The 26,492-nt window shown below is 44.6% G+C and overlaps 1 protein-coding gene across 2 annotated transcripts in view; it reads right to left on the bottom strand.

Annotated features, from left to right (window-relative positions):
• AVIL (advillin) overlaps nt 1–26,492 on the bottom strand; it is a 92,183-nt gene that overhangs the window by 46,247 nt on the left and 19,444 nt on the right. For both annotated transcript variants that reach the window (XM_040425933.1, XM_040425934.1), the window contains exons 2-5: nt 18,177–18,269; nt 9,934–10,008; nt 9,381–9,577; nt 3,492–3,600 (exon numbers count right to left, since the gene is read on the bottom strand). In XM_040425933.1, the coding sequence (XP_040281867.1) occupies nt 3,492–3,600; nt 9,381–9,577; nt 9,934–10,008; nt 18,177–18,242 (447 nt within the window). In that variant the 5' untranslated portion in view covers nt 18,243–18,269. The remainder of the gene's footprint in view (nt 1–3,491; nt 3,601–9,380; nt 9,578–9,933; nt 10,009–18,176; nt 18,270–26,492) is intronic.

The raw sequence follows: 26,492 nt of genomic DNA, 5'->3' as shown, positions 1-26,492 counted from the left end.
CTTCTTTCACCCACCTTCGTCAGCGAGTACTGGGATTGCCACCCACCGCCCCACTCTGTCACGGGTCACTTTGTGGTCTCCTGATGCCGCTGCTGCTGCCATCTCCACACTATGTCACCTTGCCACTCTGTGGTATCCTCCTGCTACTGCTGCCTTATCCACACTATGTCACCTTGCTACTCTGTGGTATCCTGATGCTGCTGCTGCCATCTCCACACTATGTCACCTTGCCACTCTGTGGTCTCCTGATGCTGCTGATGCTACCATCTCCACACTATGTCAACTTGCCACTTTGTGGTCTCCTGATGGTGCTGCTGCCATCTCCACACTATGTCACCTTGACACTCTGTGGTCTCCTGATGCTGCTGCCATCTCCACACTATATAACCTTGCCACTCTGTGGTATCCTCCTGCTGCTGCTGCCTTATCCACACTATGTCACCTTGCCACTCTGTGGTATCCTGATGCTGCTGCTGCCATCTCCACACTATGTCACCTTGCCACTGTGTGGTCTCCTGATGCTGCTGCCATCTCCACACTATGTCACCATTCCACTGTGTGGTATCCTGATGCTGCTGCTGCTACTGCCATATCTACACTATGTCACCTTGCCACTCTGTGGTCTCCTGATGCTGCTGCCATCTCTACACTATGTCACCTTGCCACTGTGTGGTATCCTGATGCTGCTACTGCCATCTCCACACTATGTCACCTTGCCACTCTGTGGTATCATGCTGCTGCCATCTTCACACTATGTAACCTTGCCACTCTGTGGTATCCTGATGCTGCTGCTGCTAGTTCCACACTATGTCACCTTGCCACTCTGTGGTCTCCTGATGCTGCTGCTGCCATCTCCACATTATGTCACCTTGCCACTGTGTGGTATCCTGATGCTGCTACTGCCATCTCCACACTATGTCACCTTGCCACTTTGTGGTATCCTGCTGCTTGCGCCATCTCCACACTATGTCACCTTGCCACTCTGTGGTATCCTCCTGATGCTGCTGTTGTCGCCACCTCTAGACTTTGTCATTGTGCCACTCTGTGGCCTCCTCCTGATGCCGCTGCTGCTGTCACCTCCACACTCTGTCATTTGGCCACTCTGTGGTCTCCTCATGCTGCCGCCAACTCCAGACTCAGTCATTGTGCCACTCGGTGGCCTCCTCATGCTGCTGCCACCTCCACAATCTCTCGTCGTCGTGCTACTCTGGCCTCCTCATGCTGCTGATGCAGCGTCCCACTACGTGTGTGTGGGCACTGCTTAAAAGCACTTTTTACCTTGTCAACAGTACTATGTTGTAATGTGTGGTTTTGTGTGTATTTATCTGCAAAATCCCTGTTACCAGGCAGATTAGGTGTAATTTATACATCCCACCACTAGATGGGGATATATTTCAGGTCTTATATCTATACCTAGGTCAGGCCTAGTGAGAGGGAGTTGGAAAAATGTAGTTCAGAAGAGAGCAGATCTGGGGAGGTCAGATCAGATTAGTGGGAGAAAATGTAGAGTGAAGACTTCATGACACAGATTAGTGAGTGGAGCCAACTTCGCTAGGAGGTGATACTCAGATGTGAGGCGCAGAAGAGCGTTTTCCTTCTGTGGCCGGACTATAGACTTGCATCCCTGACCAGTAGGAGAAGAGTTTGTCTCCCTGGAAAAGAAACAAGCTTTCCTAAGGAATCATCGGTGATAAGAGCCATTATTGAGGGCCACAGACACCTTTGCATGGTGGAGGATGTATAGCTTCTGGCAGCCACACCATACTTCTGAGAGACAGATGAGTTTTCCTGTCTAAATATTCAGCTTGTAGGGAAAGACAAGGAATAGGATCCCACACATCAAAAAGGAACCAGGTACACCTAACCCACTGCTCCCAAAACTAAAAACCTGAAAAGCCTAGAAACGGTGGATTTGCAGAATCAACTCTGTACCATCAAGAAACTGCATTTTTGTACTGCTGCAACCAAAGACATCTAAAGTAAAAGTTGTGAGTTGCATTTCACCACTGTCTACCTCATTATTACCACTATTGGTTGTACCACCATTAACGGTACTGGCGTCACGACAAAAAACATCAAGGGACTCAGCCGCAACAAGCACCCTAAGCACCCCTAACATCAAGGGCACCTCAACCACCATCTTGGCTGATGCTTCCCTACCACAGAGCGTGCCCCGGAGGATTTCGTGCTGTCCACCTCAACACTGTGCAACAGGGAGGCTTTCTGCTAACCGTGAGTAAACTGATGAACTGTGTGTTATATTATTTGGACCCTCATCGGTCCACCGTGCACCTCACGTGTTGCCCCTGCGACTGGCTGGCTGCACTGACACCTCCACACTTTGTCATTGTGCCACTCGGTGGCCTCCTCATACTGCTGCAAACTCCACAATCTTTCGTCATTGTGCCAGTCTGTGGCCTCCTGATGCTGACGCCACCTCCAGACTCTGTCATTGGGCCACTCTGTGGTCTCCTCATACTGCTTCCACCTCACGACTATGTGATATGTCCACTCTGTGGACTTCTAATGTTGTTCCCACCCTCCCTCTTCATGACTGGGCCACTATTTTGCCTTTCGGCCTGGCTGATGTCATCATTTATTTGACCTTTCTTCTGATCTGTCAGAAGTAAAGAAAAATGAGACGCACAACGGATCCTGTCTGTGTAGCAGCTGTAAGGCCTGTATGGTCCCATCAGAATTGGCTTATGATTTGGAAGCCAAAAGCAGGAGTGGGTACAAAACACAGAAGACATGCAAATATTCCATTCACGTGTCATCTCTGTTTTAGATCCACTCCTGTTTTTTTTTGGCATTAGCAATACTGATAGATTATTGAGCAAATGCTGACCGAGTGAAGGCGTATGATCCACAGACAGGATCCATTTTTTGGAGGTTATTGTTCTGACAGATCAGAGGAAGGGCAAATTAATCAGTGACGTCAACATAAACTTACTGCTGACACCTTCTCCACTCTGTCGGGGGGCTCTACCTGTATAAGCGTTTAATAGAACAGGTTCTATAGACATCTATGTGGAATCAGCTGACGACGGTGTAAAAGGAGTGTGCTTCTTCTTAGCACTAACATTGACCTGTAAGCTTGAGTTCATACTTGAGTTATTTGGTCAGTTTTGGCCCCGTGACTGCCCAAATAAGTGAAGTGTGCAGTGATTCTAAGTGCGACGCCTGTCATCTGCATGTCATACTGACTCAGTATTATTTCACTACCACAGCAGACTCCCTATGCATGTTACTACAAGGCACAGTGTTCTACATCACTATAAAGGCTCTTAGCAACCAGGAAATAGCAGTTTTTTAACGTAATTCGCCGCGATTATATTCGGATCGAACCAAATTTTTTATGAAAAATTCTGCAAACCGGCGAATCGAATTTTTAAAAAATTCGCTCATCTCTAATTGTAACATCTATGAAATGTATTGCATTAATTCAGTAAACTACTGTAGGATCCTGCTCCTACCTTTTAGATATTTACCTCAGTAGCAGTGACATTCCTTTTCCCTTTAACATGAAGCAGTCTCTTGACATCATATGTGTTGGTGTCTACATGTTTCATCCCAGATGCTACTCCTCCTTTCTTATAGCTAAACGAGACATAAATGTAAAATACGTGGATGTTATAGTAAATGGTAAAAAGTGCAGGAAAGAAAACAACTCTAAACTATGGTTAGTAGTAAAATATTATTTTATAGAATATGGCAACGTGCCTGTAATCCATTGGTGGCTGATCCATGAGTTAAAAGCCTTAGGCTAAGTGCAGACTTTGGTGTTACTTTCATGTTGCATTTTTCCGCAATTAGAAAACATCAGCAACAGCCAGATGTTATTGCGGAAATGTATAGTTTTAAGGGTTTTGCAGGCTACAAAATAATTTATTTGTTGTGATTTTTCAGAGAATTATCCCAGATCACTGTAAAGGCGTTATCACACAAATAGTATTACTATGCAATGAGCAGGACATTGCAAATCAAGAATTACTGCAATATTTAATGAATTCTGAAAGTTTTTAGACCCTTTGACTTTTTTATTATTTTGTTACCGTATGTTGCAGCCTTGTGCTAAAATAAAAAAAAAGTTTTCCCCCATCAATCTGCACTCACTACCCCATTATGAGAAAGTGAATACACAATTTTAGACATCTTTTGTAATTTTTTAAAAGGGAAATACTAAAATTTTGCATAGATATAAGTATTCAGACTCTTTGCTATAACACTTAAAATTTAGCTTTGGGGGCATCCCCTTTTACTTGATCATCTTTGAGATGTTTCTACACCTTTATTGGAGTCCACCTGTGGTAAATTCAGCTGATTGGTAATGAATTGGAAAGACACCCCTTGTGTACATCAGCTGACAATGCATATCAGAGCAAAAAACAAGCCACGAGGCACAGATCTGGAGAAGGGTACAAAAGAATTCTGCTGCACTAAAAGTTCCCAAGAGCACAGTGGCCTCCATAATTCTTAAATGGAAGATGTTTGGAAGAAACAGGACTCTTCCAAGAGCTGATTGCCCCACCAAACTACGTAATCGGGGGAGAAGAGCCTTGGTAAGAGAGGTGACCAAGAACCCAATGATCACTCTGTCTGAGCTCCAAAGATCTTATGTGCAGATGGGAGAAATTTCCAGAAGGTCAACCATCCCTGCAACACTCCACCAATCTGAGCTTTATGGCAAAGTGGCCAGGAACAAGCCTCTCTTCAGTAAAAGACACACGAAAGCCACCTAGAGTTTTCACAAAAGCACCTAAAGGACTCTCAGACTGTTAGAAACAAGATTCGCTAATCTGATGAAACCAAGATCAAACTTTTAGGCCTCAATTTTAAGCGGTATGTTTGGAGAAAACCAGGCACTGCTCATCACCTGCCCAATACCTTCCCTACGGTGAAACATGGTGGTGGCAGCATCATGCTGTGGGGGTGTTTTTTAACAGCTGGGACAGGGGAACAGTTAGGGTTAAGGGAAAGCTGAATGGAGCAAAGTACAGAGATATTCTTAATGAAAATCTGATCCATAGTTCTCTGGATCACAGACTGGGCCAAAGGTCCACCCTCCAACAAGACAATTACCCTAAGCACACAGCCAAGACAATACAGGAATGGCTAAGGGAGCCCTGACTTGAACCCTATCGAACATCTCTGGAGAGTCCTGAAAATGGCTGTACAGTGACAGTCCCCATCCAACCTGACAGCAAAGATTTCAAACATTCTGTTTTCACTTTCTCATTATGGGGTATTGAGTGCAGAATGATGGGGGAAATGTGGATTTTTCAAAAAATTACCACAAGGCCGCAACATAACAAAATGTGAAAAAAGTGAAAGGGTCTGAAGACTATCCAAATATATTGTACATGCAATAAAAATATTATTCCGTTTTTTTTTGTATGTGCATTATATTTTCCTCTCTGGTAGCGCCCCCGCGGTTTACCCTTCTGGTCCACCTTCTGCATTCAGTGGTTGATTAACATGTTCAGTAACTTCCCTCCTCTGTCCCCTCAGCACTGATGTAGTGATCTCATATAAAGAAGCAGGTAAAGCACCCTAGACACATTCATTCATTCACACCTACATCTAAATTCATAGAAATACATGGCTACATCTCTCTACAGTGGAGAAGTAACTTGTGTGTGTGTGTGGAGGGGGGGTGGGGGGTGATGTCTTTCTGAGGCTATATGTACTGGATTATGTTCTATGCAGAGGAGGAAGGAGTTAAATGGGTTGTCTCACTTTAGTAAATTGTATTTATCATGTAGAGAAAGTTAATACAAGACACTAATGTATTGGTATTATCCACATTGCTTCCTTTGCTGGCTGGATTCATTTTTCCATCACATTATACACTGCTCGTTTCCATGGCTACAGACCACCCGGCAATCCAGCAGCGGTGGCCATGCTTGCACACTATAGGAAAAAGCATCAGCCTCTCTGGTGGCCGGGGCCATAGGAGCGCACATAGGCTAGTGTTTTTTCCTATAATGTGCAAGCACGACCACCACTGATGGATTGCAGGGTGGTCTGTAACCATGAAAATGTGGCTTGTATTAACTTTCTCTACATGATAAATGCCACTTACTGAAGTGAGAGAACCCCTTTAACAAGAGCTAACTGCAGTTCAGTTCTGGGAGATGCAGGTGCTTGATTGTCTCATGTGACAAGTTGCTGACCACCCACAGAAAGGGAGGAGACACCTCCAGACATATGAGTAAATAGTGTTAAATTTGTGGGATAACCCTTTAATAGGAAAAACTGCAGTGTTGAAAACCGCATGCAAAAACCATATAGCAGAATGGGAAATAAAAAGGCAGGACTATATATGTCTCTTTTCTGTTGGATCAACTTCTGGCTTTGGTTCAAAACCTACATCAAAAACTGCACCTCAGACTAAAATATTTGTTATAGGGATTTTATTATGTGATACTGTAGCTGTGGTGTGGGTGATCAAAGTAAAACCATAGTAATGGGGTAGAACTGCAGCACAGAAAACCTCATCTAAAAAAAATAATAACAGCTCATGGCTGCATGACCACGAACGTGGTTTTCCAAAAAGGCTTCTATAGGAACATTTCCTAGAACTGCTTCTTAACCAAACACACAGATGCCACCGTGGTAAAATGTATATATTTGGATCCTTTAATTGGGATATAGCCATAGGTTAAATAATAGATTATAATTTTAGGTAAGCAGAAGATTGTTTCATTCTTTCACTCTCATAGGACTTTGTTGGAGCTCCTTTATTCTTATGATCCATGGGGGTCCTGGCAATTGGATCCACGCTGATCACAAAATGATGGCATATCACAGGGATGTCAGTGTCTAAGGGTCCATTCACACGTCCGCAAAATGGGTCCGCATCTGTTCCGCAATTTTGCGGAACGGGTGCAGACTCATTCATTTTCAATGGGGCAGGAATGTGCTGTCCGCATCCGCATTTGCGGATCCGCACTTCCGCATCCGTGCTTCCATTTCCGCAAAAAAATAGAACATGTCCTATTCTTGGGCTGCTCCCCCAATAAAAGACAGTGTCAGGGGCTGAGCAGCTCCTCCAGAATTGCCACTTCATTTCTGTGTTTTTGTCTTGTTAGATTTGAGTGTGTTTGGACACTCTGTTGCACCTGGTAACCTCCATCACATGGTCTGGCATAGGTGTGGCTCACGGCCTGGCCTCATTCACATTGTACTACCACAGTATTCATGCTGGGCCTTTGTGTGGAGGCTTGGCTGTGTGCTGAATTATATCACCCCCAGACCATGTTCACACCATAGTTAGTGTAGCGGCTAGGACCCTTTGCCATGCTGAGTGACCGTGACGTGGTGCATTGATGGGCTCCGATATCTTCCTGACTGGAACATATTGGCGAAAGTCTCAGCTTTTTATACCTGCATGTATGACTTCCCAGTATAGTCAGTAGCATTTCTGTTTGGTGCATTTCCTCTCTGTGTTTCATATGTTTATTTGCTACATTCTGTGTAGTTTGCTCTTGTGGTGCATGTGGACCGCGTCGACGTCCTCCATTGTATGCATATTTTGCTGGGGTTAGTCGATTATTGCGGTCCGCATGCGGTGGGGCTGCTCCCCCAATAAAAGACACGCCACAGTGTCAGGGGCTGAGCAGCTCCTCCAGAATTGCCACTTCATTTCTGTGTTTTTGTCATGTCCTATTCTTGTCCGCAATTGAGGACAAGATTAGGCATTTTCTGTTATAGTGCCAGCGATGTGCGTTCCGCAAATTAATTGCGGAATGCACATTGCGAGTGTCCGTGTTTTGCAGATCCGCAATCTCCGGATCCGCAAAACATGGACGTGTAAATGGACCCTTGAAGAGCAGAAGGCTTTAATTGTCTCTGAAGAAGACCTGTTACCTCTCCTGACATGTCGGTTTTAGTAACTAGGATTCTTTACGGTAAGAGCAGTGAGACTATGGAACTCTCTGCCTGAGGAGGTGGTGATGGTGAGTACAATAAAGGAATTCAAGAGGGGCCTGGATGTGTTTCTAGAGAGTAATAATATTACAGGCTATGGCTACTAGAGAGGGGTCGTTGATCCAGGGAGTTAGTCTGATTGCCTGATTGGGTCGGGAAGGAATATTTACCCCTAAAATTAGGGAAACTGGCTTCTACCTCACAGGGTTGTTTTTTTGTCTTCCTCTGGATCAACAGGCTGAACTGGATGGACAGATGTCTTTTTTCATCCTTACAAACTATGTTACTATGTTAACTACTTGCATTCCCCTTGTAATAACAATTCTGGAGCATTTATTCTTATGACTCTATGTTGTGCCATTCATTTATTATTCATGTTAGAAGTTATGAATGAATTACTAGCAGTTTGCAATGAAGGTCTAGATTGGTGTTACCAGGTAGAGGTCTGTTCCTGCACAGTCTGACACTGGCGTCACTGATTGGATAGTGGCAGACTGTGCAGGGACACACCTCCAACTGGTAACATCCATCTGGATCTTCATTGCAAATTGCTAGCAATTCATTCATAACTTCTAGCACGAATAGTAAAGGAATGGCACAACATAGAGCCATAAGAATAGAAGCTCTAGAATTGTTATTACACGGGGAATGCATGTAGTTACTAAAACAGACATGTCAGGAGAGGTAACCGGTCCTCTTTAAACAATAAAGTGAGAGAGTGATGGTGATCATTGCTGAGATCATACAAGTGAACAGCTACGGTAAGTAATGACATAGTAAATATACAAAATAAAAGCATAGAAAATATTATATGGAATAAATATTATATGGAAAATGGAATAAAACTAATATAAGTAAATAAAGTTAAAGGGGTTGTCGGGGTTCAGAGCTGAACCCGGACATACCTCCATTTTCCCCCCGGCAAGCCCCCCTGACTTGAGCATCGGAGCAGTTCATGCTCCGATGTTCTCCTTTGCCCTGCACTAAATCGCGCAGGGCAAAGGCAGTTTTTGGAGATCCGGTGACATACCGAGGCTCTCCATGGGGCTGCCAGGAAGCCCGTGACGTCACCGACACTGATGGGCGGCATTTAGCGCTGCCCTAGCCAGTAAAACGGCTAGGGCATCGCTAAAGCCCGCCCATCAGAGTGGGTGACGTCACCGAACACACTGCCGGGGGGAAGTTTCCGCACGGCAGTGTGTTATTGAAAACAAAAGAGACCTTGCCCTGCGCGATTTAGCGCAGGGCAAGGGAGCGCATCGGAGCATGAGATGCTCCGATGCTAGCCTCAGAGGGGCTGCCTGTGTGAAAAGAAGGGTATGTCCGGGTTCAGCTCTGAACCCAGACGACCCCTTTAAACCCTGAAGCTCTGTTGCTTATGTCTGCGTACGCTAACATAGGACCAAGATTCAGCCAGTGCATCAATGTCCACTTCCGCCATTACTCACATGATCCCCTGCTTAAAGTATCCCTTGAATGATTCTGATTCATGTCCTTGGACCTCCCGATGCTGGACCGGGCTACCACCCAAAAAATCATCAAGTTGAATGGTATATATGGCTGCTGAGCCCTGCTCATCTTGAGACGAGTCCTTTCCAATCCAGTAGTGGATATCATAGAACAAGGAGCTGCCAGATTTTCTTGTCTGGAATTTGAAGAAGAACAATCAATGACAGTTCCACGCGTGGTCTCAGAGTTCACATTATTCATTATTCATGAATCATTTTGTAAGTAGGTAGACAGGACGTCGGAGTAGAAGAAAGCTCTGAGTATTCAGTTTCAGCCTTGCATTTACGGGATTTTGTGCCCTGGGTAAAAGCTTTGCTGGCAGCATCTTCTGTTTGCTTACCTTCAGGCTCGCCAGTTGTTCATACTGACATCCTATTCTGTTTACCTATTGATTATATTGTTTTTACTTCCTTTAGCTACTCAGCATATTGTGTTTGATGAAGGACAAGGTCCAGTTTATTGGCAGGATGTCCCTATTACGGAGACACTTACAGACAGCAGGAGGTAACAGTCTCCTTCATAAAAGTTTCCATGGGCTTTCTGTGGCACCAGCATAAGATCCATTTTCTAAAGAAGCAGAAAAAGAGTCAAGATTAAATTAAATTAAATCAAGATCTCACTATCAGTCACCTTTGCACTATTTTTGTGACATGTACAGCATATTTAAAGGGACTCTGTCACCAGCGACTTTTCTATCCCACTGTTATCATAGCTGGGGTTTAACTGATTAAAACGCTGTTTTTCTCTTGTTGATCATTCCTAATATGAAAATTATGCCCTTTGGTTCAATGAGGGCATCACCATTGCTCTTGTTGCACCCAAGCTCAGCTCCTTTTTGTGGCCAGCCCCTTCCTAGCTGCTATGATTGACAGGGCCAGGCAGTGGCAAAGCGGCGATGGAGGAGCTGACCATAGAAAGGAACGGAGCTTGGGGGCAACAAGAACAATGGTGAAGTCCTCATTGCACCAAGTGCTTGTACGATTGGCCACTCCATTAATTTTGGGGAACTCCACTGGGTATGGGGCCCTCATTCTTGTGATCAGTGGGAGTTCAAGTGGTAGGATCCCCACAATCTAATAGTTATCTCCTATCCTGTGGATAGGGGATAACTTAATATAAATGGAATACCCCTATAATGGGGTACATTTTAGTAAAGCTAAGCACTAGACTATGTTACAATTCAATTTCTTATTGCTTATTACTGATGTGACAAACATAGAAGAGTGGGGGTCCCTCACCACAAGATTTCCCCCCTCTACACCCTTAAAATTATCAGGTTCTCATCAACCAATAGCAAACAAGATGAGAAAAACTGGGACTCGATCACCTTTTGAAGGTTCTCAAAACAGCTGGATGGTCTACCTCTATGGCACTGAATGGGATGCACCACAGTTATTAAGAGGTACATGCCTCTTTATAATGGTGGGACATTTCAGGCCACCAGTGCCCCAGAACTGAAATCTACACAAGCCAGGAGCTGGAGTAGAAATCAGGTGTACTAACGTACTGTTAATGTTGGGCCACAGAGGTCCAAATGTGTTGGACCACAGAGGTCCTGCCCATGGGCCACTCCCTCCTGCCTAAACTTCACCCACTTTTCATTAAGTGGAGAAAGTGTTGGAAAGGAGGAAAAGTTGCACATTTTGGCTCAAACCAAGACATTGAATTTTAAAGTGGAATTCTAGTTAAAGTCTAAAAACTATATTCAAGTCACTGCATCATAAGTGATGTCTACCGGCTATGAGTGCCGGTTAGCCGGCAGCTTTTTAGCTATGCTCCATTATGGCACAGTTACGGTATGTGAGGTATTGTAGTTGAAATGCTCGGCATAGGAAGTCTCAAGTAACATGGAACGTATCCTCTGTCTCATCAGCAGCTCAGGCTGAGGTTCTGTTCCACCATTATGTTTCTACACTATAGCTCTGTGTCTCCAGATTGGCTTCTGAGAATAAGTGCAGTGGCCTGGGAGGAGAGGGAGCGGAGAAAGGGAGGGGTAGTAGCTCTGGCTGTTACCAGCACCTAATCTTCTGACTTGCACCTTTACAAACGCATAACATCAAGGGCACCCCAACTACCATCAGACAGGGACCCCAACATCAGGGTGTGTCCTGAGGGAAGAAAGGTTGCGCCATCCTGTCACTGCTCAGCCCTAGGGAGGATTGGTGCGAAGAATGCCATTGTGATTTATGAGAGCAACTGTTGCTGCCAGAGCCACTACAACTCCCATCCTTCGCTCCTCCTGGGCTTGCAGTAGATGGCCTACCATCAGGATAAGCCATTAATATATGGTTGGTGAAGATGTGACCTCTGCACTCCCGCTAATCAGGTGTTTCAGAGTAGCTCCAGCACTGGAAGTCCACACAACTTTGTCCACTGTGTAGTGGACAGAGATGGTAAATAAACCGCTGCTCACGTTCACTTCAATGGTAGCAGCTCTGCGGTAATCGGATCCGTCCACCACACAATAGACTGAGCTGTGTAGTTCTGGCACTGACTTCTGGATCTTGAGCTACTGCAGCTGATCAGCAGAAGTGCAGAGTGTCGGACCTCCACCAATCCTGAGAATATACCACCACTTGCAAAATCTTGGAAAACTCCTTTAGGCCTCTTTCACACTACCGTTTTTTTTTTCCGTTTTGCGGTCCGTTTTTTTGCGTTCCGTATACAGTCTGTATACGGAACTATTCATTTCAATGGTTCAGCAAAAAAAATGGAATGTGTTCCGTATGCATTCCGTTTCCGTTTTTCCGTTCCGTTGAAAGATAGAACATGTCCTATATTTGGCCGCAAATCACGTTCCGTGGCTCCATTAAAGTCAATGGGTCCGTAAAAAAAAGGAACACATACGGAAATGCATCCGTATGTCTTCCGTATCCGTTCCGTTTGTTCTGAACCATCTATTGAAAATGTTATGCCCAGCCCAATTTTTTCTATGTAATTACTGTATACTATATATGCCATACGGAAAAACGGAACGGAAAAACTGAACCAAAACGGAAACACAACGGAAACAAAAAAACAGATCCGTGAAAAACGGAATGCAAAACACTGAAATCGACATACTGTAGTGTGAAAGAGGCCTTAAGCTGCTTTATATGATGTATACAGCTTCCTGTCTGATTTATGAAATCTACTATTTCTTAGCCTTCAGACGGCAGGTAGTTCTGGTCTATTTGTGAAGACTTTATAATCATCATAAGTATAAACATTGTTAGATATTTTCCAATATAAAATTAAGAAGGCTGAGTGGATAGATCTTGTCTGTAACACAACTTCTACTGTAAGATGCTCTAGAACAGCGATCCCAAAAATATTTCCTGTGTGCACGTGTGCTCTACATATTGGATTAAAGTTGGCCCAACTCACCAATTTTGGAGGGATTGGTCAATGGGTATAGGGACTATCCTGTTGACCCAATTAGGTAAAGAAAGATCAGGCATGCTGAACTTAAATATGCTTGATATTTTGTTCCCTATCCCAAATAAGCATGCATGTTTGGTCAAGTTTTTATGGGGAAGTCAGCCAAGATAGTCATCCACTGAAAACTATCCAGTATGGAAATATGATAGACTCGATGGCTTCTCTGTGAAATTCATTTGATTGTTCCCTCAGGTTCTCCAGATCCGGTTGTTAAAATTACAGCAGCAGCTGGAGATGAGCGCTTCCATTCCATAGTTTAGCTCCTTAGGCTTTTTAAAAGTTGGGTGGATTGTGTGCATTGTATATATGGTGTATTTATGTGTGTTGCATATGTATGGCGTATGTATATGTAAACATGTGTTGTGACGATGCGTGTCCGCCGTTGAGTAGGGAACCTGTTGTAAAAAATTTGAATCCCATCCCTGCATTTGACCACTGATCGGCAGCAACTGGTTCACGAAAGGATTTGTCCACTGCTCTATACTTATAGAGAACCTGTCACCATTGTTATGGTGTCCTCACTAAGGTAAGCATAAACTGGTGAAAGATCTCCTTAGCAAAATGCTGGTCATATCTTTAATTGACTTTATTTTTTAGCCATTTTGCTAAAATCTTGTATTGAACAGCTCCAATGCTTGCAGATGAGTCCTGATATTTATGAGCATCCGCCTCTCCTCGTTCACCTGCTACTGATTTCAGGTGGAAACAAGCAGTCAATCAGTGGCGGGTGGGCGAGGAGAGCTCATAAATATTCAGGACTCATCGACATGCGCTGGAGCTGTTAGGACTCAGCAGCATAAAAGTGGTGACAGATTCCCTTCGTGTCATAGAGGTTAATGGGTGTCAATTGTTCTTCATACGATGGCAAGTTATCATTTAATAAAGAAATGTCCTAATTTGCCAAGTCCAGTTTCTAAAGCCATACAGGTTTGTGACGCTGACTGCAGTGCAAACACAGTAGTACTGGCACAGTGTCACATCTCATTTGTCACCCTGCGCCAAGTTGGCACATTAATCTGTCACAAAGAAGAAAGCCGTGACTCAGCTTATAAAATGCATCGAAAGTATCTATTCTGCAGCCCAGAAGATGCACTGAAGGCATAAAAATACAGATTCAAGGCACCAAGTCTTTTTTTCGCATTCACATTTTTCTCATTCTAAGGCCTCATGCACACGACCGTTTATTTTTACGGTCCGCAAAACGGATTTCCGTTGTTCCGTGACCGTTTTTTCTTCCGTGGGTCTTCCTTGATTTTTTGAGGATCCACGGACATGAAGGAAAAAGTCATTTTGGTGTCCGCCTGGCCGTGCGGAGCCAAACGGATCCATCCTGACTTACAATGCAAGTCAATGGGGACGGATCCGTTTGACGTTGACACAATATGGTGCAATTGCAAACGGATCCGTCCCTCATTGACTTTCAATGTAAAGTCAGGAGTCCCTATTATACCATCGGATCTGAGTTTTCTCCAATCCGATGGTATATTTTAACTTGAAGCGTCCCCATCACATAATATACCATCGGATTTGAGTTAGATCGTGAAACTCAGATCCGACAGTATATTATAACACAGAGGCGTTCCCATAGTGATGGGGACGCTTCAAGTTAGAATATACTACGAACTGTGTACATGACTGCCCCCTGCTGCCTGGCAGCACCCGATCTCTTACAGGGGGCTGTGATCCGCACAATTAACCCCTCAGGTGCCGCACTGAGGGGTGAAAACTCAGATCTAAAAAGCTTTTATGCAGACGGATCAGCGGATCCGTCTGTGTGAAAGTAGCCTACAGACACGGATGACGGACGCGGATGACAATCTTGTGTGCATCCGTGTTTTTTCACTGACCCATTGACTTGAATGGGTCCGTGAACCGTTGTCCGTCAAAAAAATAGGACAGGTCCTATTTTTTTGACGGACAGGAAACACGGATCACGGACGCGGATGTACAACGGTACCCATTGAGTTTTCAACGGACCCATTAAAAGTCAATGGGTCCGCAGAAAATCACGGAAAACGGAACAACGGCCACGGATGCACACAACGGTTGTGTGCATGAGGCCTAAGAGCCATTATTTCTCCATTAATGTAGCCATTTGAAATTTGATTGGGATTTGATTAAGTCAAATTGGTTATGCAAGTGGGGGACAGAATAAATGCAACCTGAATCGAATCTGCTCCAATTGCCCTGAAAAGTTGTAGATGACATTCTAGGGCAGGGGTGGCCAATCTTACGGACACGAAGAGCCAGAAAAAAACAACGTATGACTACCAGGAGCCATAAGCTATACATCGCGCGGTTGTGATTTTTGTTCTGTGACGGCGTTCACCGCATAGGAAATATTTTTGAATATTTTAATCGTTCACACTTTTTCGAGCATAGCGATATGTAAAATGTTTATTTTTTATTCTTTGTAAATTTTATATGTAAAATTGGGAAAGGGAGCGATTTAAACTTTTAGTATTTTTTTTTTTTTTTTTTACTTTTTTATTTTATTTACTATTCACCTGAGGGGTTAATTTCCACGGTTCGGCGGATCGCATGCCCTGTTATTGAGGCCGGGTGCCGGGTATGTGATACCGCCGCCGGCACCCGCTGCCTCCTATACTTGAATTAATTACATTCATTGGTGGCGCAGTGGCCACAGCCGCTCCCCTTCTCTTCCCTGCTATCTCCACATTGATGGCAGCGGCAGCCGCATCACAGAGGGACTCCCTCCTTCTCCACTGTGCTAGTGAAGAGAACATGGTAGGCACTGAGAGCGGCGCTTGCCACGTTCTCTATTAGGCTGCGCAGCTGCTTCCCATCTCCACCGCAAGAGCCGCACTTGAAGCGGGTTGGCCACCCCTGTTCTAGTGTCTCCTAGGACTGCATGCAATTCATTTAGAGATGTAACGCCAAGAGAGAACTTGTCAAAATGACAGTGACATATATGGCTACGTGTAAACGCATGACTGCTTAAAAATTTTCACTTTTTGGCGTAAAATGTCTGCACACACATACCACACGGGGTCATGATTCTTCTTCATCTTTCCTATCTTCTGATCTGAATAATGACTGACACCATTTAGTCTACTGTAGAATCAATTCTCTCCTCTCTAGTACCCGCTATCGGAGGGATTTTTTTGCAGAACAAGTTATATTTCGCAGTGCCCCCTCTTGGGTGCATGAAATTCATAAACCAGATAGTAATACATCTCATAGTAACATATTATATAAGGCCGAAAAAGACATTTGTCCATCCAGTTCGGCCTGTTATCCTGCAAGTTATTTGAATCTGTTTTTATTTTCTGATTACAGATTTATTTATTCTATTTTCTGAACATGATTATGGGGGCGGCCATCTTTCCTGAGCATTAAAAAACTTGCTTTATGGCAGCCACAGGGTCCATAGACCCAATGGTCTGGAGGGGACCTTATTGACTTTTAATGGGAGAGTTTTCTGTGCAGAGGTCATTGTACAAGGAAAGAAGAGATAATCTTTGACAATCATCTATTCTGAATGGAGGATCCTGTCTTATCTGTATACAGAGGTGATGTAATTACAGGCAGGATTAGAATGACAGATAAGCAGATAACTGCAGTAAAGTGATTTGTGCAGACCAAGAAGTGGTGCCTTTTATTAGGCCTAGTGGCCAGTGCGAGAACTGCAGGATTTTTATGGTTTTTGTTTAAATATAGATATTGACATGGAAAATTAAAAATAACATCATCAGAACTTCTTTAAAAATATGTTAAACATAAAAACATGATTTAAACAACAGGTCATTTTCTGATCACACATTTCCTTTAAAGGGGTTTTCCAAGATTATTTAACTGATGACCTATCCTCTGGATATGTCATCAGGAGTCTGACACCCAGGATCCCCGCTGATCAGCTGTTTGAGAAGGCACTGGCGCTTGCAGTAGTGCCCCAGCTATTCTCACAGCTTTGCCTAGGCCGTGTTCATTGGTTACATGGCCTAGACACAGCTCAGCCCCATTGAAGTAAACAGGGCTGAGCTGCGATACCAAGCACACAGCATCTATACAATGTACAGTGCTGTGATTGGTGGGCTTGGAGAAGGCCGCAGCGCTACTGGGAACACCAAAGCCTTCTCAAACAACTGATCGGCTGGGGTCCGGGTGTTGGACCCCAGATACTGATGACTAGAGATGAGCGAATCAACTTCGGATAAAACATCCGAAATCGATTCATATAAAACTTTGTTCTAATACTGTACGGAGCAGGAGCTTCGTACAGTATTAGAATGCATTGGCTCTGATGAGCCGAAGTTATTACTTTGCAAAGTCTCACGAGACTTCGCATAATAACTTCAGAAATTAATTTATACTGTTAAAAACCATTTCCCGAACTCGGGTTTGGTTCCAAGTGGTACCTTGGAACCAAACCCGAGTTTGGGAAATGATTTTTTAACGTAATAAATTAATATCTGAAGTTATTATGCGAAGTCTCGTGAGACTTCGCGGAGTAATAACTTCGGCTCATCGGAGCCAATACATTCTAAGGCTACTTTCACACTGCCGTTTCAGGGTCCGCCTGTGAGATTCGTTTCAAGGCTCTTACAAGCGGCCCCAAACGGATCAGTTTAGCCCCAATGCATTCTGAATGGATGCATCAGTTTGGCTCCGTTCAGCCTCCATTCCGCTCTGGAGGTGGACACCAAAACGCTGCTTGCAGCGTTTTGATGTCCGTCTGACGAAACTGAGCCAAACGGATCCGTCCTGGCACACAATGTAAGTCAATGGGGACGGATCCGTTTTTACTGACACAATATGGTGCAATTGAAAACGGATCCGCCTCCCATTGACTTTCAATGTAAGTCAAAACGGATCCGTTTGAATTATCATGTTCATGGTAATGCAAACGGATCCGTTCTGAACGGATACAAGCGTTTGCATTATAGGTGCGGATCCGTCTGTGCAGATACCAGACGGATCCGCACCTAACGCAGGTGTGAAAGTAGCCCCTGCTCCGTACAGTATTAGAACGAAGTTTTATACGAATGAAACATCCGAAGTGGATTCGCTCATCTCTACTGATGACCTATCGAGTAAATAGGTAATCTGTTAAATAATCTCAGAAAACCCCATTAACTTTATTGTACAGGTCATTACAAATGCAGCAATCAAAAAATGTATATTTCACTACTATTGCACTCTGTGGGGCGTTTTAGTGATTTTATTGAATTTTTTTATTTTAAGACTTTTTAAACTTTTTTATTTACATTATTATTTCATTTTGCAAATTATCCCTTGATACTTCTAGAGAACTCTCATGAATGACTATTTGGGGATATAATGTCCACACCTACCTCAATTCTCCAAATTACAAGCCCAGGGGTTTTGGTGACCGCTTTAAAAGCGCCACTGAGCGCCATGACTCTTCCGTTGTTTTCTTCTGAGACCTGAAAAACATTATAGAACAACTATGTTGTAAAACTAAGACCTATTTTTTTCTGTTAAAGGAATAAGAAGATAAGCACTTGCATATCTATCAGACCATCTGTTGGCTCCAGTGTTTACCGCATCTAGACCATGGAGACGTTCATCTATCTGTTTCTAGTAAATATGTGAATATCTGCATGACATAGACGCGAGTGGCATGTATGAATTTTGTATATCTTGTATGTTTTAGGGGGTGTTGTGTGTCTTGGGTCACCAATGAGTGTAAAGTGCTTGTGGTACAATTTTTCACAAAGATGGTGACATTTTTTCCCCCATTATGAGACAAATTTTCTAAATGTGGATCGCTAGTGCAGAGCCTAAGGCCTCTTTCACACGGGCATTGCGGGAAAAGGGGCGGGTGCGTTGCGGGAACATGCGCGATTTTTCCGCACGAGTGCAAAACATTGTAATGTGTTTTGGACTCGCGTGAGAAAAATCGCGCATGTTTGGTACCCAAACCCGAACTTCTTCACAGAAGTTCGGGCTTGGGATCGGTGTTCTGTAGATTGTAGATTCTGTAAAATTTTTACTCACCTTAATCCACTTGCTCGCGCAGCCCGGCTTCTCTTCTGTCTTCTTTTTTGCTGTGTGCAGGAAAAGGACTCCGGTCATCACATGGTCCATCACATGATCCATCACCATGGTAAAAGATCATGTGACGGACCATGTGATGACCGGAGTGACGTCACCACAGGTCCTTTTCCTGCACACAGCAAAAAAGAAGACAGAAGAGAAGCCGGGCTGCGCGATCAAGTGGATTAAGGTGAGTTTAATTTAAAAAAATAATAATTTAACCCCTCCAGCCCTTTTTTACTATGTATTCTGTATTCAGAATGCTATAATTTTCCCTCATAACCATGTTATAAGGTAAAATAATAATGATCGGGTCCCCATCCCGATCGTCTCCTAGCAACCGTGCGTGAAAATCGCACCGCATCCGCATTTGCTTGCGGATGCTTGCGATTTTCACGCGGCCCTATTCACTTCTATGGGGCCTGCGTTACATGAAAAACGCACAAAGAGGAGCATGCTGCGATTTTCACGCAACGCACAAGTGATGCGTGAAAATCACCGCTCGTGTGCACAGCCCCATAGAAATGAATGGGTCAGGATTCAGTGCGGGGGAAATGCGTTCAACTCACGCATCGCATCCGCGCGGAATACTCGCCCGTGTGAAAGGGGCCTAAGTGTTAAGATGACTCGCCAGCGCTCCGTACATGTCCATTTTATAAGTAGTTGTATTCATTGTGATATAACAGCTCTGGATAATCTCTGCTCATAGATCTGCGTTGTGCTCTGCTATCCTGGGTGTTACATGACACTGTCTAACCAGTGATGACTGTGTAGGGACATCCCTTTGAGAAGGGAAATTGTAACACCTCAATTCAGTCCTAACTATTCTGGAGGAATAACAGAGGAACAGTACGATGTAAAGTTTATAAGGAAAGATGTTCCAGAATTATTGTTTTATGAGGAATGCAATTATTTAGTAGAGACATGTCAGGAGAGCCGTCGGGCCCATGACACTTAGGGCTCATTCAGACGGCCGAACGGAACGCAATGGGGCCGCAAAAGATGCGGACAGCACACCATATGCTGGACGCATCCGTGGTTCTGTTTCACGGCTCCGCGGGAAAGATAGCTTGTCCTATTCTTGCAATCACAGGCAATAATAGGCATTTTCTATTATTGTGAAACGCACACACGGCCGGTATCCGTGTTTTGCTGATTCGCAAAGCACTACGGCCGGCTGAATGGGCCCTTAACATGTAAACCTATAGAAAAACAAATGAGTGGCTATAGCCCCAGCATATAAATAATGTATAGTATTTTATTAACACAAAAAATACCTAAAAACGTTGAAAAGATGAATCACATCAACAGGAAAAGTGCGGTAGTAGAACAAATGACATCCAATAAATGGTATATGGAATCCAGGCATATAACAATCACAGATGTCATATAACAAGAAATATATGTCTCAACATTGGCAAATGCCCATGGGTAAGTAAAATGGAGACACAGGCAAAAGGAAATAGTTAAAAAAAACTATGCGCAGTAACATATATAAATGCAAACGGATGTATTAATGTATTAAAACATCATCCCATGGAAGTGAGTAGCTATGAAACCAAAAATCCCTCTAGGATTTTTTTTCTTAGCATGTTAACAGCCTTGTCATAAGATTTGATGTGGAATCGGCTTCTTAATCCATGTTAAATGCAAGGCGCTTGAATGGACCTTAAAGGGTTTCTGTCACCCCATTAAACCGTTTTTTTTTTTTTCTTTACTAATATTCCCTATAGTGCGATCTCATGATACATAAGCAAATTAATCATTTTGGTTCAGTGCAATTTGCTAAAAATCGATTTTTGAAATATGCTAATTACCTTGCTACCAGCAAGTAGGGCGGCTACTTGCTGGTAGCAGCCGCATCCTCCGATCGTAATAACGCCCCCTCGGCATGCTGATTGCCAGGGAAGGGAATCGTTCTCTGCTGGCGCTGTTAGAATTTGAAATCTCGCGCCTGCGCCGTACCTGGCTTCAATCGGCGCAGGCGCACTGAGAGGCGGCTCTCCGCCTCATTCCAGCGATGCCGGCGTCTTCTCTTCCGGGTGTATGCGATGACGTCATCGACGCAGGCGCATTGAGGATGGAGCGGTCGAGCGAGCGGCCGCCTCTCAGTGCGCCTGCGCCGATTGAAGACAGGTACGGCGCAGGCGCGAGATTTCAAATTCTAACAGCGCCAGCAGAGAACGATTCCCTTCCCTGGCCCTGTCAATCAGCATGCCGAGGGGGCGTCATTACGATCGGAGGATGCGGCTGCTACCAGCAAGTAGCCACCCTACTTGCTGGTAGCAAGGTAATTAGCATATTTTAAAAATCGATTTTTAGCAAATTCTACTGAACCAAAATGATTAATTTGCTTATGTATCATGAGATCGCACTATAGGGATTATTAGTAAAGAAGAAAAAAAAAAAACGGTTTAATGGGGTGACAGAAACCCTTTAACATGGTCATGCCTTAAAGGAAATGTGTCACCAACATTTTTTTCTCCCAGTTAAAACCAGATAGTTAGACATATCGTTTTTTACTAATCTGTTTACATTTTCTGATTGCATATGTTTTTATTCTATTCAGGCCATCTTGCCTGAGCTGTTCTTAACTGTATTTAGAGAGCATTAAAAAAAATTGCTTTACGGCAGCCCCATGGGCCATAGACACAATGGTCAGGAAGGGACCTCAGTGACTTCTATGGGAGAGTTTCCTGGGCATGTTCTGTGTCCTGTGCAGAGGTCATTGTACAAGGAAAGAAGAGATACCGGTACGCTGACAGTCACCTATTGTGAATGGAGGATCCTGTCTTATCTATACACAGAGGTGATATCATTACAGGCAGCATTAGACAGATAAGGAAGTAACTGCGTTAGGCTACTTTCACACTAGCGTTCAGGTGTCCGCTCGTGCGCTCCGTTTGAAGGGGCTCACGAGCGGTCCTGAACGCATCCGTCTGGCCCCAATGCATTCTCAGTGGAGGCGGATCCACTGAGAATGCATCCGCCTGCCAGCGCTCAGCCTCCGCTCCGCTAAGTGAGCGGACACCTGAACGCTGCTTGCAGCGTTCGGGTGTCCGCCTGGCCGTGCGGAGGCGAGCGGATCCGTCCAGACTTATAATGGAAGTCAATGGGGACGGATCCGCTTGAAGATGACACCATATGGCTCAATCTTCAAGTGGATCCGTTCCCCATTGACTTTCAATGTAAAGTCTGAACGAATCCGCTCAGGCTACTTTCAGACTTAGAAAATTTTCTAAGTTATAATGCAGACGGATCCGTTCTGAACTGATGCAAACGTCTGCATTATAGGAGCGGATCCGTCTGATGAAACATCAGACGGATCCGCTCCGAACGCTAGTGTGAAAGTAGCCTTAAAGTGAAGTGGCGCCTATAATCAGGATAGTGGCCAGTGCGAAAACTGCAGGAATGTATGGTCTATTTTTAAATATAGATATTGGGGGGGCGCATGCGCGAAGCCGGAGGAGAAAGACATGCTTCTCTGAGCTCCGTGACGCGGGCCGTGGAAATCCCCTCATAAGCGCCGTCATATCGGCTCCACAAGCCCCCATACTTCGCGACAACCTGCATGAGGATGTCCCGCTACAGAGGGAAGACAAGGACGGAGAATACGCCGACTCCTTCGCAGACTTTGCCTGAACTTTTCAGAAGTGCCGGGCGAACAGCAATGGCGGACCCCTCTCCAGCTCCATCTAGCCCCGCCTCCTACACTGCCAGTGGAGCCATCCTGGAGCCTCGAGACCAGCAACCAGGTCAGACGGAGCTCTTTAACAATATAGCATCGCTGTTCCGTACGGAGCTTTCGCAAGCAGTTGCCGAATTCACACGCCAGATACAAGATCTGGGGAAACGGGTCTCGGACCTAGAATCCCGGACTGATGACATAGCGGATACTCTAGGGGCAGACAGAGCGGACATTGATGCGCACACTGCGCAACTAGAGGCACTCAAGCTCAAGATCGAGGATCTCGAGAATAGATCCCGCAGAGGTAATCTCTGGGTGAGAGGTCTGCCGGAATTATACACGGACTTGCCTCCCACAGGAGGATCAAAGCCGCCTGAAAATGGACAGAGTCCACAGGGCCTTGGGCAAACCGCGCTCAAATGACCTACCCAGGGATGTTATCCTGAAATTCCACCACCCTGAAGTCAGGGATCTGATCCTGACGGCAGCCAGAAACATCTCTGAATTACCGGGCCTCCCATCATCTGTGCATCTTTACGCGGATTTGGCGCCATCAACCCTCCGACGCCGCCGTGAGATGCGGCCTGTTACCCAAGCATTACAGAGGGCACAAGTCAAGTTCAGATGGGGCCTCCCCTTCTCACTGTCCTTCCAGATCAACTCTAGGTCCCATGTAATCCGCTCACTATCAGAAGGCCTGGAGACCTTGCAAAGGGCAGGCATACCGCACGACCAAAGAGATGGACCAGAGCCGGCCCCCATGCCTCAAAGACCAGCTAGAGTATGGACCACAGTTGCTCCGTCCTCCGGTTCCGTGAGTCGTTCTCCTAGAACCTGATCTGTAAAGGTCGAGGTGACCTGTTACCTTGCAGAACTGAACTTATTGTTCTATCGTTTTTAAGGGCTGCTATTACTTCTGTTTTGTTATGCCTTGATTTATTCATAAGCCATATTCACTTCCCGGTTGACATACACCACACCGGGTTTTCCTCAACGGCTGTATAACAGTTTTTTACCCTATTTTGGAGTCCCATACCAGGGACTTCCATGTTGCCTCACCTGAGAGGGTTGATGGAGACGGAGATTCGCGCCATTTTTGGGCGAAGTCTCCCCTCATCCAACCTGTCAATGTTAGCTGACTTGAGTCAGTCAATGTTAGACTTTGCTTTTCATGCAATAGTCACAATTTTACTTGTTTTGATGTTTGGTTTTTATGTTATGGATCAACCATTTCACAGTACCGATGAGAACTTGATAACAAGAGTGGAGGGGTATGTTGAGGAAACTGAACCAGAGAACGTCTCTTCCTTTAGCATACATTCGATCCCCTTAAATGTCACAGACCATGTATAAAGTTTTGTCACATAATGTACGGGGTCTAAACTCCCCTAGAAAGCGGAAGACAGCATTCACAGTTTATCTGAAACACAAACCAGACGTTCTCTGCCTTCAGGAGTCTCACTATACGCCAGGGTCCCACCCAAAGTTTTTTCACCCTCAGTATTCTAGATTCTTTTCATCTACTTTCCAGTCAAAAAGTAGGGGTGTAATAACGCTACTAAGGAATTCCTTCCCCATGACAGTCACACAAACAATCCTTGATCCTAACGGGAGATTTGTCATTTTATTAGGAACATACCAGGAGGAAACTCTCTGTTTAGTCAATGTGTATGCACCTAATGAAGACCCTATCTCATTTTTTAGTGAGATGGGCTCTGTCATTGATTCACTCACATTTCATAAGATTATTTGGTGCGGGGACTTTAATTTCACTATTAACCCTATACTGGACCGCTCATCCCCTCCCACCCAAATACGTCCGCGCGCCCATGATATTAAAATCCGCAAGGTTCTTGAATCAATAAACATAGCAAACACATGGAGGGAACATAACGGATCGCAAAGGAGTTACACCTATTACTCGCCCATCCATCGAATATATACGCGTATTGATATGATCCTATCCTCCTTGAGTCTTCTCCCATTTATTTCTTATTCAAGGCATATCCCTTCCTCCTGGTCTGACCATGATATGGTATTAGCCGAAATAGATTGTCCAGGCCGAATAACTAAGCCTTTTAACTGGAGACTAAATGAGTCTTTATTGTCCCGACCTGGTCTAGTTGACAAGTTGCAAATAGACATCCGTGAATTTTTTAGGGATAACACCACGGCGGACTCTGACCCGCTGAATGTTTGGTTAACCCACAAGGCATTTATGAGGGGGAACGTATTAGTGCAGCCTCGCGTCTGAAACGCGAACGTACTGAAGCCCAGAGAGCTTTAGAGGCTAAACTAGAGAGACTGGTAAGGGCCCATCAACGCTCACCCTCCCTGTACCTACTAAAAGCTATAAAGGATACTAAATTACAATTGAACACCATACTCTCCAACAACACGGAAAAAGCCCTACGCTGGACAGCTTCATATTACTATCGATATGCCAACAAGCCTGACAAAATGTTAGCCTCGCAGCTTAAAGCCAAACAGAGATTAAATCAGGTATTCCAGCTACGTACGGCCTCAGGACATCTTACTTCAAACCCAGACATGATTCATCAGGCATTTCACTCCTTTTATCAAAAGCTTTATTCCACCCCCAACCCCCTTCCCCCCCCCCCCCCCCCGAGTCCCATCTACAAAGCTTCCTCTCCTCGGTCCCTATCCCCCGAGTGACACCAGAGGTCTCGTCGTCGCTTGGCAGACAGGTAACTGAGGAGGAGGTCGAAGTAATTATAAAAGACGTAAAATTAGGTAAAGCCCCCGGCCCAGACGGGTTTTCGGCCTTATATTATAAGAAATTTGCCCCATTACTTTCTACTCATATTGCAAAATACTGCAACCTTTTCCTACAGGGTCGCACCCCTCCAATAGAATTTCTGCAAGCCAACATTACAGTTATTCCCAAACCCAACAAAGACCCACTAAACCCATCAAACTATAGGCCAATTTCTCTCCTTAATTTAGATAACAAAATTTTCACTTCCATACTGGCCAGGAGGCTGAACGCCATTCTACCTGATCTAATACATAAGGACCAGGTGGAGTTCATTCCCGGGAGAGAGGCCCCAGACAATATCAGAAAAGAACTGAACCTTGTGCAAGAAGCTAATAGACACAATACACCCCTAACACTGTTAGCGTTAGATATAGAAAAGGCGTTCGACTCAGTCACCTGGGACTATTTAAACAAAGTCCTTACCAGGATGGGTATAGCTGGCCCTTTCCTTGCAGCGATTGGCTCATTGTACTCTTGCCCTGAAGCAAACCTTAAACTTCCTACCTCTAGTCCTTCCCCTATACGGATCCACAGAGGTACACGACAGGGTTGCCCCTTATCCCCTGCTCTCTTTGCCAAAGCAATGGAGCCTTTAGCCATTCATAGAAACAACCCTGACATCAGCGGAATGACTATAGGTGGGGCGGAGTACAAACTGAGCCTATTTGCAGATGACCTGTTGATGTCCATCACAAACCCCATAGTGTCCCTCCCCAACCTGCTACAATTGTTAAAATCCTTTTCAGACGTCTCGGGCCTCAGAATTAACCACAGTAAGTCAGAACTTCTCCCCTGCAATGTCCCTCCCCAGCAGAAAGATCAACTGTTTTGTAACTTCCCCTTCCAGCATAAACCGCAATACATTTCTTATCTAGGGACGTTATTGCCGACCAAACCTGAACTAGTCTACAAATTTTATTTTCCCCCGATGTATAATAAAATCAGACAAGATTTGAAATCTTGGACTTCTTTACCGGTATCTTGGGTGGGCAAGATTCATATAATTAAAATGGTGGTACTCCCAAGACTTTTGTATTTATTTAGGACTCTCCCTGTCCCAGTCCCCTCGGCCGATCTAAAATCCCTACAGAAGGATGTCATGAAGTTTATATGGGCTAACAAAAGACCACGCATTTCTAAGTC

Source organism: Bufo bufo, chromosome 3 (genome assembly GCF_905171765.1).
Source record: "Bufo bufo chromosome 3, aBufBuf1.1, whole genome shotgun sequence".
Lineage (NCBI taxonomy): Eukaryota > Metazoa > Chordata > Amphibia > Anura > Bufonidae > Bufo > Bufo bufo.
The sequence above is the reverse complement of the archived record's forward strand: the minus strand, read 5'-3'. Positions and strand labels throughout refer to the sequence as shown.